This window comes from Agelaius phoeniceus, chromosome Z, assembly GCF_051311805.1.
Source record: "Agelaius phoeniceus isolate bAgePho1 chromosome Z, bAgePho1.hap1, whole genome shotgun sequence".
Taxonomy (NCBI): Eukaryota; Metazoa; Chordata; class Aves; order Passeriformes; family Icteridae; genus Agelaius; species Agelaius phoeniceus.
In genome coordinates, this window is record NC_135303.1 from 79,070,648 (window position 1) to 79,084,997 (window position 14,350).

The 14,350-nt window shown below is 36.6% G+C and overlaps 1 protein-coding gene across 1 annotated transcript in view; it reads left to right on the plus strand.

Annotated features, from left to right (window-relative positions):
* Nucleotides 1-14,350, plus strand: part of HCN1 (hyperpolarization activated cyclic nucleotide gated potassium channel 1) — a 194,873-nt gene that overhangs the window by 145,186 nt on the left and 35,337 nt on the right. Inside the window, exon 5 of the mRNA XM_054652160.2 lies at nt 5,517-5,663. Coding sequence (XP_054508135.2) covers nt 5,517-5,663 — 147 coding nt within the window. The remainder of the gene's footprint in view (nt 1-5,516; nt 5,664-14,350) is intronic.

The following is a 14,350-nucleotide window of genomic DNA, read 5'->3' on the forward strand; positions in this document are numbered from 1 at the left end:
GTTGACATTGTAGTGTTTAGTCACAGTTTGGAATTGATGATCCCAGAGGTCTTTTCCAACCTAATTGATTTGTGATTGTGTGGTAGAAAAATACCTAAAGGCATGATATTCCCACAAGGCTTGTGCTAAGCAATGGTTTGGTAGGTATAAAGGTTGGTTAGGGTGGTATAAAGCTTCAGATGCTAGTATTGCAGAAAGATCAAAATAGAATGAACTGAGTTTTAAGAGATCAAGTAATAGTAATAAGATGAAATTCAGAAACTCAAAATATAGGGACTCAGGTACTAGTACAAGCTGCTGTTACAAACTGGGAGATGAAGAGAACAGCAACTGTAAGTGGCAAGGAGAAAATGAGAAATCTGAGTGCTGAAGCTGCTCATAAAATGGCTGCAAACAACATTTTCAATGTGTCTTGGTTTTGCAATAGATGGGAAAGAAATCAGTCTGAACTACAAATTTGTGATACTTCTAAAGTATTATGTACTATTATAGTAATTGCAGTTGGATAGAAATGAACCCAAGCTAGAACAGTTGAAAGAGAAGAGAGCCAGTTCTAAACAAAAATGCTGTGATCTGAACAAAAAGCAGAATCAACTACCTGCATGAGGCTGGGAAGAGGCACAATTCACTATAAACACTCCAGAGAGATATACCAAGAGACAGAATCTTTTGAAACTGCTAGATGATTTTGTACTAACATTAGTTGATTTAAACTGCATCTGAATATATTTAGACTAAAATTTAAAATAAGGTTCAGAACTATATATGACCACTGAGCTTCTTGAAATAGCATGTTTGTTACTTAGAAAGGATTCATCTTAATCAAATTCCTCCTCTTATCTTTCTACTCCTTTTCAGTGAGTTAAATCTTCTGCATATTTTAATGCTGTGTGGATTCTTCCTTCATAGATGATATGCAAGTATCTTCAAACCATTTTAAGACTACTGGTGGATTTGTTGCATCTAAATTGTGGGACAGAACTTCCTTGATTCAGTAGAAGGATTTCACGAATGATCTTTGCTTTCTTTTACCTTTGCAATCAGTATATAGGATTTTTTTTCACCACATTTCATTAAACTTTGTATTTGTAAAGATACAGCTGGCTATAAATATATTTCACTGGCTATAAGTCTCTATAAAATGCTATTTATAGTTGCTTAGTTTTTTGTTGGAAACTTTCTTAAAAGCGAGGCTCTATTGCCAAGGACAAAATTATTGTAAGAAGTGCAAAAGGCCTGTTGTTCAAGCTGGACTTTTAACTGATGGTCCACAGACCTAGGTTCTTTGAAAAAATAGCCAGTTTGGAAGTTGCTGAGTGTTGACATTTTGAAAAAATCTGACTTTGGCACCTGTGCTTGAAAAGTATTCAGATAGTTTAGGTGGGAGCAGTTCCAGGCACATGAAGGTAATTAGTTTCATGTTTTTCAACTGATGCTATTCATGTCTTTCAAATATTTATGTAATTTATTGTATCAAGGACAGCATGCTGAGCTGTAAAGATTATTAGGACTCCGAGAAATTTTTCAGCTAAAAAGTCAATTCAACTAGTTAGTTACGAAAATTTGTGAAGAAAGGATCTGGTAGGCTCAACATATATGCTAAAATATCTTATGAAAGATCAACATTCAGGTTTCTGTTCTACTGGTTTCACTGGGATTTTTTTTTTGTATTATGATTTAACATTATATTGTTAAAATATTTTCCCTGCCTCAGTTGCAAATTGTTATGCACAGTATGTCCTTCTCCTTTGCCTTTTTCCATACCTATTATTTTAAGATAACTGCACTTTCTTAACCCATTCTATTATGGACCCTATATAACTCATGTCATACTCTTCACCTTTTGCTGGAGGAGTCCAGTAGCAGAATTTTGCTACGTACAGAGAGACCATGAATAAAATTATATCTGAAACAGCAAGATTCAAATACTACTGGGTGGTGGTTTGCATTAAAATATGTGGAATGTTACTTTGAAACTTTGAAATCCACTTAGCTGTTACCTATTTCAGCAATTTTGTGGCATGTATTGGCATTTTCATTTCAGTGATGAATAGAAAACATACATAAATTACTGAAATTATGACAGTGCAATATATAAATCTCATTAATATACATAGCCATTTTAGGAGAGACAACTCAATATTCATTTAAAAAAATATATAGTTGTAGAGTGGTCTGCAACACAGTACTTACTCCATTCAATAGCATTGAAAAGACCAGGAATATATATTTGTAACAGTTATGGCACATCCCTTTAGATGTGCACACATCCTTATTAAATAGTCCTTCCTGGAAAATCAGGTGCTGCCTGTTGGAGCAAGGATGGAAAGGTAATTAGAAATTAAAAAGCAGGGGGGTAGCAGAGTCTTTTGTATTTGAATGTAGTCTGGTGCCTCTCATATGTCATATGAAAAGCCAGACATAAAAGAAAAAAAAAAAAAAAAGGAAGTCAGTCTTGAGGGGGCTTACTGTGGCTCTGAAAGTTTTTTTACACAAATGTAATAAACACCAGACGTGTTCTTATAAGTGTGGGATTAAGGCATTTATTTTCTGAATAAACCAAAGCAAACAAGAAAAAAAACCCCAAAAACGTAGCAAAAATCCCACCCCAAAACAAAAAAGCAAGCAAATCAAAATTTTAAGTCTAGAGGGGATAAGATAGAGGATGCAGTGTAATGAGAAGAGTCATTAGAAAGAAATTGTTTTTCTCACATATTAAAATGTAGTTTCAAATGTGGATAGGTTACAGCCATTTTAAATAAGATTAAAAGATCGTTTTTAAACAAAATTTAACTTTACTGACAGTTTTTTCCACTTCAGATTTAAAATTATACTTAGAAAAATCAAGAAGCTACTGAATTATCATATTTTTAAGGGGTTCAAAACACTAATGAAAATTTTAAAATCTTTTTTACATCTTTTATCTCTTCCAGAACATATTTCAGTTCTCTTAAAGCTATTTGCATTTTTGTAATGCATAAAGACAGTCCCAGGAATAAAACACAGTATAATTACATTAAAGTGAAAAATACCTTTATTTCTAACCACTATTGATATCTATGGTCTGATACTGATATTTGATATCTGTATCCACAAAGAAAATACTCTCCAATATTAATTTAGACAAATTCCTGGTTTACTACATAAAATTAACAAGACCATATTAATCTTGCTCTCTTTGTGTCTTCCTTTCAGCACAGTTTTTTTTGCAATTTTCATGTGACACACCACAGTGGCAACTAATCTGGATTACCCACAGTATTGCCAGTAACATGTAGCAGGCTGACAATATGAACTTGCTTTTCTGAGGAATTGAAAAAGTAATTATTTCTTTTGCTGAGTTAATGAAAGATACCAGTTCCTGAACAAGAGGGCAAGCTAAAAGTTTTGTGGTAACGCTACGCGTGAACAGAACGTCAAGAAGGGAGTAGTAGAACAGTGAATGATATAGAAAATGAGCCAAAATCACACACTGAGAAACATTAGGAAAATACTGATTAAAGAGCTAGTCATAGTACACTACCCACTCACAGGCTCAGATATTTAGGTATGAGAAGGGATCTTGATATTATATTAGATGATTAAAAACTTCTGGAAATTGGGGAAGGCTTTTCACTTCTTCATAGATTTTTAAAGAAAAGGATGCTAATATTCATCTGTGCCTATTATTCTATATATTACTAATTTGAAAACACTTTTGAGACATGCCAGTGATAAGCATTACTTTCCTACTAGTTTTATTTTTTCTTTTTCCCGAAAAGTCTCATGTGAAAGCATAAATCTTGTTAAAGAAAATAGCTTGCTAGTGCAGGAGAAAGCCCCCATTCAAATAACAGCACTAATGAAAGGCAGTGGTGGAAATTGCTGCCCAAGCAATTTCCTTGTAGCTCGAATTTTCCCTATTTCAAGGTCATTCTGGCATAAAAATCTTCTGCAGCTTGCTTGCAATATACATCAGAATGAATGTATTTCTTTTATTAGCAAGGATTATTCATTATTAGTGTTACTTAAGCACATTGTGTGTGAATAAGATTGTGTGAGGGAGCAGCCTCTGTCCTAGGGGCCATAGTGATGATGTCTGATTTTAACCCACAATGTATGGATAAATTTCTTCATATCAGATCAGAAACCAATGTCAAGTATGCAAATTTAAATCTCACATCTTAAGGATGTGGGTGAAGAATTGTTACTGCAGAAGGGCAAAATGGCTGTGCAGGGGTTAAATCACTCTAACATATTCCTTGTTAAATAGTCCCATGCAGAATTACTTTCCTTGTATTTTTGGAATATATGTTGTACACATGGCCTTATCAAATCTTTTGCCACTTTGCAAAGCAAAAGCTAATTTCAGTTACAGAGGATAGAACAGTCTTCAATTATATAAGTTAAAGGATAGATGCTGCAGTTCACAAAAGAGGGCATGTACATTATACATTTGCTTAATTGTTCTACAGAGGTGCCAATCCTAATTAGGACTTCATTGGTTTTCTCGTTGGAAACAGTTTAGATTCCCTAATTAAGCATGAAATAACTAATAAAAAATAAATTAAGACTGTTTACATCTGTGAATCAAGTTTCTGCCAAGTTTTAACTCACCTTTCAGCCTGAGAAGGGATTTATCCTTCTCTGCCTCAGTGCCTTATCCTTTTCAGCTGAGACAAGGATGGGGGCTCTGAAGAGCAAAAATCTTATTCTGGTGGATTGGTCCATTTGTACTTTAGACAACTTGTCCTTTTTGTGGGTCTTAGATTATTATGTAGTTTAGTACACTACAACTATGAGTATGTTGATTTGGGACTTCATCTTCTGAAAATTATGCTATCCAAAAAAAGGCAAATCCCCAGAATATAGGACAGAGGACTAGTAAAAACTAAGAAACCAAATGTACAGGGTAAATGAAGTGAGCTCTTCTTGGTCTCCTGGATCCTGGTATCTTTTTCTTCCCTCATTTTCTGTTTCCTGATCCCACACCTATTTTTCTAGTTTACCTTTCTCTTCATCCTTCCTGAGGAATGTTGTCTATTTCATTTTCTCCACAGGTTTTAACTTCATAAGCATACACAACATTAATATGTTGCTTAGCAATACAGCATAGCCAGTTTCTAAAATTTCACAACTTCAGCTCTCCCCAAATGCAGTGCTACAGACTAAACACTGTGTACAGCTTTCCTGTCTACTGCATGAGCTAAAAATTGTGTTGGTGTATTTTTGCAGCTCCTGTACAGCTGGGAATTTAGGAAACATATGAGAAGTATGAGGGTTTGGCTTCCAAAACTTATATATTCATATGGATGCCAAAGGTAGTTTCTGTAATTTGTAGATATGCTGTCATGTGAGTAATATTACATTAATTAATATTTGTGTGAGAGTTTTCTGATATGTGAAAAAATTGTTACCTTTATAAAATATGTAGAGCTTAAGTGGACACATGAATGAATTTGTATTTTGTAGATACTTCTAGATAGCAAAAATTTGAGGCTTTTTTCTAATTCTCCTTCCTTTTTTTATCCTGACAGTACAAGCAAGTGGAACAGTACATGTCATTCCACAAGTTACCTGCTGAGATGCGCCAGAAGATCCATGATTACTATGAGCATCGCTACCAAGGCAAGATCTTTGATGAAGAAAATATTTTGAATGAGCTCAATGATCCTCTAAGGGAGGTAAGATTAAAGTATTTGAATAGCTCTTCATGCTAGGAAAAAACTTCTTATCTTTGCTGTTTCTGTGATGAAATGCTCTTTACCTTCTATAGCATTTCAGCTTCTTTACCATAGTCAATGGATGACCAGGATAATTTAATTTATACTAGGTTGACACAAAGAAATAAGAAGATCTACACTCTATTCAGGACCAGTCTGTCAATCACTGCCACATGAGGATGCCAAAGGATAAAATCCTGCCAAAGAGTAAAACCACCCCCTTATTGTTGACTGAAATTCACGTTTCTGCCACTTTTTGAAAAAGAGATCAGCTGGACTAAAATGGTCCTGGGTGAAATTCTTTTTCTACTCTCCCTACTTGTCAGCCATACATCTATACAGATAAAACCACTGAGAGTCACCACAAAGGGAGGGTTGCCTTTTTTCATTTTCTAAAGTAGCATCGTTGGTAAAGGTGGTCTTTACTTGAGATGAGGAAGCCGGAATATTATATATAAAAGTCATATAAAAAATCTCTTTTTTAGGGGTTATGCTTTGCTATGTTATGTGATGTGATGTGTGAAAGCAGTTGGAATTTTCTCTGCTGGTGTGGGATCTTGCAGTAGCAGAAGTAGCTTCTTAATGGGAATAGAAATCAGATGGTCTTCTGTTGGGCTGTGCTCATGCCTGACCTGGTCGAGGATGTTGGCTGATATCCTCTACTGAAAGAAGAGGAAAAATACCCAGAGAAGAAGCAAGTTAAAAAACTCAGAGGGAAGAGAGCATAAAAAGTGAAAAGAGAAAAGAAACAAGAAAATTAAGGGTGGAACAGTCTAATGTGTGAAACTTGTGTAATTTTCAGTGCTACCAATTTTCAGTGCTTCTAATATCCTCTGCTTTTGGAGGAGTGGTGCTGATTATATGTCCATATGTGTGTGTATATATGGCTGTGTATTATATATATATATATAGCATGCAACAGAGCACAGCATGACATCTATACTTTTGGAAAGATAGATAGATGAAGGTTGGTCAGGGTTTTTTTCAAGTTTTGAAGGGCAAAGAGAGAATCTTTGTCTGTGATGGATTTTCTGTACTACTGAATCCTGCACTTTGTTGGGAGGGGAGAACGTCATAATCCATTGCCAAATTCAATCAAGTTCCATATTTAAAATAGTCATAAAGAAACAAAGCCTTGCCAAGTCACAGTTTATCCACACCTCTGTTGTGAAAGTCTCGTAGCGTCCTTCCTACAAACTGCCAAGTGGTAATGGTGAGTACTGCCCAAAATTGTTGGTCTTTGCTAGATGCCTAAAGTCAAAATCAGGCCAAACCATGGTTGTTCTAAAAATTTAATAACCCATGACTAAGTTCCAGATCCTTGACCTACTTAATTCCCTCACACAGGTGTAGACTGAGGCCTTCCTTTATATTTTGAGTCAGTGTTTTGGAGTGCAGGTAGAGGGCCCTGGCTTCTGCATTGCCACTGCCTATTTACACTGTGCCTCCCCTCAGTAGCTTTTGAAATGCCAAGAGGAGAATGTACTGCAAGAATCTGCCGTGTGGGACAGGAGAAGTGTGGGAACCACCCCTAGACTACAGTGAGAGTAAAAACATGAATCTTGGCCAGTATGGAGCTTCTGTTTTGTTAAGAGAACAGAAGCATGTACAGACACTGACAGCAGAAACAGTTTCATCTGTTTCTACTTCTAAGAAAAGCATTTATCCAAAAGTAAAGCCTGATACCCTTCCATTGCAAAATACAATTTTCTATCAGCAATTTGCAATTGTGGCACCGTAATTACTTGTGTTTTCAGCTTTTCCTGCCTCCCTTTTTGTTTCCTTCCTTCCACTCTCCCTCCCCTAGCCCTGTCCCCTTCCCCTCCTTGTTTTCTAACAGCTTAGAAGCAGAAAGGCAAATTTGGTCAACCATAAAAAACAAAAAGCACTTCTGGTGAGAAATCAAGCATGTAAAATTTCAAAAATTAATGAGCCCCTAAAAACATGAAAGAATAATAGAATTTCATGGAAGGAGTGGCTTCTGATTTTGCTATGGTTATGCTATACTTAGCAGGTCTTTTTGTTCTCTCTTTTATATAACAAAAAAATAACTACAATCAGGTTGCACATTGCCCTGCTGACAACACAGTAGAGTTCCAGAGAAAGGTCAAAAAAAAAGAAAGAGAAAAATAATAACTGGCCACTGGCAGTGCCAGAACAGGTTTCTCAATGAATCTGTCCAAATTTTCAAGGCAGCTTATCAACTGTGGCCTGAAAACATCACTTAGGTATTTTGCTTAGTTTCAAATTCTGTTTTAGCTACCACTTCAGTATGTGCAGTTTAGTAGTGCAGGTGGTGTCTTTTTGATGCAAATAATGGATAATAAATTGGGGGCTTTTAAAGGTGGAACACAGTTATTAATATATTGGATGGGCTTTACCATGTTACATGCCATTAACTGCACAAGGCTATAATAGGTAATAGCAAAAATACCCTGGCTGCATCATTGAAAACTAAGTATTTAGTGCATTTCTTGACTTTTTAATTAATCCTACATTTGCTTGTACTTGGAATTTAGAGTAAACATTCAGAGTCTCCATAGGACATAGTTAGCTTGATAAAAGTAGTTTAGACATTAATCTGAAACCATTATTTCCTCACTTGGAGTAAGCAGAACAAAAGAAACTATACTAACTGCTGAGTAATTATAGCATCATGAAATGTTATGAAAAAATTGCAGGGTTTTCACTACTTCTTGTTCTCAGCCATCCAAATTTACTGTATGGGCTGAAATTTTCCACAGCTATGCTTTCTTTAAGAGTGATGACCTTCTTTTTGGTCCATGTTTTAAAATTTTGGGGTTTTTTTTAGCAAGAAAGTAATTATGCATGATATAAATATGATCATTCAACCATTAAAAATAGCTAAAGTACATAGAATTAGCAGCAAAAATCTAGTGTAAAAATAATTCTTACATGATCAATGCTGGTAATAAAGCTGTATATGCTTATAGAATCATAGAATCATATAATCATAGAATATGCTGAGTTGGAAGGGACTCAGGGTCATTGAGTCCAACCCCTGGCCCTTCACAGCACCATCCATCCCCAGGAGTCACACCCTGTGCCTGAGAGTGTTCAAGCACTTCTTGAGCTCTGTCAGGCTGCTGCTGTGACCACTGCCCTGGGGAGCCTGTTCCAGTGCCCAAACACCCTCTGGGGGAAAAATCTTTTTTAATAGGCAACCTTTTTCTAACCCTCCCCTGGCACAACTTCAGGCCATTCCCTTGGGTCCTGTCACTGGGCACTCAGAGTAGAGATCAGTGCCTGCCCCTTCTTTTCCCCTCACAAGGAGGTTGTAACTGCAGTGGGCTCTCCCCTCAGTCTCCCCCAGGCTGAACAGACCAGGTGACTTCAGCTGCTCCTATTCAGCTTCCCCTCAAGGCCCTTCACCATCCTTGTTACCCTCCACTAATAGTTCAATGTCCTTTTGTACTCTGGCACCCAAAATGGCACACAGGACTTAAGGTGAGGTCACACCAGTGCAGAGCAGGACAATCATCTGCCTTGATAGCAGAGGTTAAGACTTTGTAAAAGAGGATGAATGTTCATTTTAATGAGCTTCTGAACACTATGGTGGATTGGATGATTAAAATAATGAAAATCTGAAAAAAGATTTGATGCATGTGTGTGAGTGCCTAGCTTGGTTGGATAATAGAAATAGAGTCATGCTTATTGTGGGCAATTAACAAGGCTTCATTAAAAAAAGGGGAAAAGGAATCCTGAACCTTTTTAAACTGTACAAGGCTCTGTCTAAGTGCTTCAAAGTTGAGTAAAGCAACTGGTTCCTGACCTGTATCCTTCAAGAATAATCTAGTATTAACAAAGAGATTGCATTCAATGGCTGGGAACTAAGACAACATTTATGAGACTGAAAAGCTCTATATTCTCCCCTGTTTAGTTAATTGCACAATTTGGGTGTATTAGTCCACCAGTAACGTAATTAATTGGATACTCTCAGCTCTGCACGCTCAAACTGAATTAACCATAAATTGCAATATGCTATGTGCATATCTGCTTGTAAGCATACATGCTCTCTGTATGTATCGTGTACTCTCAAAAGTAAACTATAAGGGTTTCTTTTCATTAAATTCAGAAATTTCACTTGAATTGAAAGCATATCCCCATTTCCACAGTTAGACTTATCTGAGAATACGTGTCCAGTCTTCTCAAGAACAGGATAATCAAGAGACTCCTGGCAGTTAGAATTTTGGTAGAGATGACAGATTTTAAATTTCTTCTTTGATGCCATGCAGCGTTGGATTCATCCAACCTATCTGTCGCTCCATACAAGTTCTGCAACAAGTCTAAGATAATAATCAGGCTCTCTCTGCACACACCACCCACACACACATGCTCTCACGGTAAAGAAAACATAGCTGACTAGCTTAGAAAAAAGACTGCATTTTCTAACAGCAATTGACATGTGAAATAAATTCTGTCTTTAATAGCAATTGCAGTTAACTGTCTCTCTCCCTCATTTCTTGACTCAGTGATTAGAAACAATTAGCTTGTTGTCCTTATATAAATATCATCTCTAGCTCTTCAGCAGGCTGAGCTATTAAACTTCACATTTTTTAACTTGTAATTCTTACCTTCTACAAGGCTTGAATATCCTTTGGCCTTAGGAGGCCTTAATCCAAAGGGGTTCTTTGTAATTGTCATTACATGAAATGGAGACTCTACAGACAAGAAGCTAAAAAAACCAAATGCTCCTAAAGAAATATATTCTAAAAGAACACCTGAGTTATAAAAGTTGAAATACATATACATTGCTAGTTCCATCTTGTAACTGAGTATAAGTCAAAGTGACTCAGCTCTGGCCTTTGTTTAAGCCATCAGTCTTGCCAGCAGTGGCTGTGGGTGCATGCCCATGAAAGAACAAGAACAGGGAAAGTATGGTGACCCTTAATGACTGTCCTAGACTCTCAGTATTTTCAGGTGAAGGGTTTCAGTATTTTCAGGTTCAGTACTGGGTAATCCTTAATACACATCTCTTCCAATTCCTTATTTGCATTCTTTAATTCTAAGTACTCTTTGCAGCTACACCATCCTTTGTCAAAGAGCACAGACCTGACCCCTCCTGCATGAGAAACCACCATCTTCTTTTGGAATTGAAAATGGCTCCAAATGTTTTTTGGTTTAGATGGCCATTAATTCTTGTAGCAAAAATGATATAGTACAGTCAATTTTTACTGACTCTTTGCATGCCAGTTATGATTTTATAGTTTTGGGATAACATCCTTAAATATATTTTTTAAATGTTAATTCTTTCTTGCATGGAAGCTAGATCATTCTTCTTGCCATTTTCATTATTTTTCCCTGGGTCTACTATAGCCTTTTAGAAGTGAAAGCATCAGTTCTGCAGCAAGATATATGCTATAATAATGCAAGTAATTCCTAATATTGATTTGCTTTTTAATCACTGCCAAGCATTGAGTTTACTTTTTCTTTTAAATTGTAATGGTAAAAACTAAGTGGTAACAAATACATTATTTCATGCATTTATTTAGGTGCATCACTTAATATTGCTCCCCACCAGTAACTTCCAACCAGACCATAAGAAGCTTCTTGTAGTTTCTTTTTGCAAGCTTCTCCACCTTTACATGGTGCTGTTTCTGGAACTGAGCAGACCTTTGTGAAGTCCTTGACTTCTGTTGTTCCCATGGGGATAGTGAATGCAGGTACATTGTGGTACCCATGACAGCCTAATGAGTCAGGTGTAGGGTTCCGAGAAGCCTCTTAGTGCTGCATTAGGAGTGGCATTTTGTGACAGTTCCTGTGAGAAAAGTACTCTCACAATAAAGTGAAGGAAAGCTTCCATTACTCGATTTATAATTTATATTGTGTCTGAGTGAAAATTTGACCCAAACCAAATGGTTTGGTACTTGTAAACAAATTAGGTACTTTTGTAGAGAAATATTTTGTGTGTTTAAAGTCAGTTTTAAAATTAGCAATTTGGTAACCTCGGTGTTCTTTCTTAATTGTTGACCTTCTCATTTTCCCTATTAAAACTTCTCTCTTTTTTTTATATCTTTCTTTTATTTAGTAATTATCTTTAGAAATCACTAAGCAATGTATTCTTATTTAGACTATACTATAGTACTGTGCACAAAAGATGAAGCATCTCCATAGTAATAATATAAGGCCAAAATGGGGTGTGATTGGACTTTCAAATATTAAAATAATGGTAGTTTTTTTTTTAATTATAACACAATAAATTATCATAGAAATGTTTGAATTTGGAGATTTTGATTCCATTACAACTTATGTCCATAAATTTATCTCATAAAAACAGGTAACTAGTTCACTGCAATCCACTGTATTTTTCTGCATTTTAAAATGCAGTGATCCTTTGTACGAAGCTTAAAGAGAGGAACTAAAAAAATGTATCCTCATTATAGAGCTGGTCACATTGGAAGTCACTTAAATATCTCCTTTTCTTTAATTAGTGAATTAAAGGGGGGTGTGGGTGTTTGTTTATTTGTTTGTTTGTTTGTTTTTCTCAGAGGCTCAGGTAAAGTATAACTGTAGTCCATATTCTGGAGTACTGAATCATGAGTGAATTATGCAGCATGTCAGTCTTGCAGAATACATGCTGATATACCACAGCATGATTTATTTGGCTAATGCTGAAAAAGAAAATTGGTGGTTTTCAAATATCTGTGTAAATTATGTCTAAATTGCAGTCCAAGTATACAAGGCTGAAAGAAAAGTTCTTAAGGAACTATAATGAAGCTTTTAAAATTAGAAATAGTAGCAAATGGCCATTTTAATGTGGAAATGGGCAGACAATCACCAGGTGGTGATTGGATTATTGTGTTTTAAGATGATTTTCCTCCGCAGGTGTGACGTGGTAACAAACGGTGGGCACACTCAAGGCTGTTTTCCAGGGACCTAAGACAATGTGGTTTGATTTGCTGAGCTCTGGGGAGTGTTTGCCCTTTGATGTATGCACATTCACGGTGTACATGCAGCAGTGAAATTGTCAGCCACTTCCACTGCTGTTCCCCATGTTCAGGAAACTTTGATCACGGTCCTATTGGTGTTTGACATGCTTTATTAGCAAATCCATCCTGAGCTGAGACATGCTTTGACAAGTCCCAGGTCTAATTGCTTCCAATAGCGCAGATAATAATACACCAGTACTCCTCAGTAGTTATGATTTTGAATAGTCATGTTACTGCACCTACAAGACTCCTTTGTTGTAATTGTTTAATAAATATTTCAGACATGACAGTTCTTTCATGAGTTCTTCAAATATACTAATCCAAATAAATGCCCGATTCTTAGTGCAGCAGTTGTCTTTCATATAAAGCGAGGCAAGCTGTTTGATAAAAGTTCCAAACTATTAGATGCAAACTGGATGCTGTGAGAGAGGTAAAATCCTGTTACAGAAAAGTAAATCCAGTCTGTGTGTGCTCCTGTGGGAAGTGCTGTTCAGGCATCTGAAGAGCAGAATCAGAAAGGTTTTTGTGGGCACCAGGTCCAGCGCAGTGCGAGAATAGCATCTGTCCTGCTGAGACTAAATTCACCCCCTGCCTTGTTCTGCCCAAGACCGTGCTTCCAAGTGTCGGTCATGTCTCAGTTTTTAACAGACCAAAGAATTGCTCAGCTGCTTGACACCAAGGTGGTGCTTGGGGCAGTGGATGGAAAGAGTCAAGCACTTTTTTTTAAATCTCCTTGCAGTTTCTGGGGAAAGCCAAGAGGCATTGCCATAAATTGGTGCCTACCACAACATGTTCATTCCTATCAGATCTGAATATGCTATTGCAATTAGAGATAGCATTGCTGATTTTTTAGGAGGTTCAAAATAGTAATAGTAACATACTTCAGATAACTCCTGAGTTAGGTCTTCTTTTGTAAACACATTCTTTTAATACTAAGCTTGCTTTGGCTTGAGAGGTGTCCTTTTTGGTAGGATGTGAGAAATTTTGGTTTATTTAGCTGAAACCAAATGATCATTGTCCCTAATCCCTGATTTGTGACTACTAATTCATTACAGTAAAAGAGCAGAATTTAAAATATGTTCCTCTGAACTCTTTAGAGAATAACTGAAGATAAATGAAAAACAAGTAAATTAAAATTCTTGATGCAGAGCTGGAAATTACATTGTTTCTCTTAATACAAGATTAGGATCTGGCACCCTGGTACTCCAGAGTTCTCCATTTCTTCTTCATTGACTCCTGCAAAAAAAAGTCACAGCATTCCATAATGAAAGCATGGGAAGGTGAAAGGAGAAAACAGAGGGGCAGGATGCAGACAGGACTCCAGTAGAAAACCTATTTCAAACAAGGCAGAGATGCACAGTACAGACATGCCCACATCCATCCCTCTCCTGTAAATCTCATTAATGGAGGTGGTTGAAAGTGAACATCTTTTCCTTGAGTTTTCATTGTGGAATTTAAATTCAGAAAGCAGGCTAAAGGCTTTTGAAGCAGACTTGTTTGGAACCAGAAAAAATGGTGTGAGGGGCATTAAATACAAAAGGTTCGGTGTTGAGGGGGCACCCTTTTAATGTGCCACTGCCCATGAAAGTCACCACAAAGATCAGAGTTGTGACTCACCTCCAGCAAAAGGAAATAAATATGCCATGAACTGTTTGATGCAGAAGCAAATGCATGTGCCTATTTTTATGCACTCAGTTG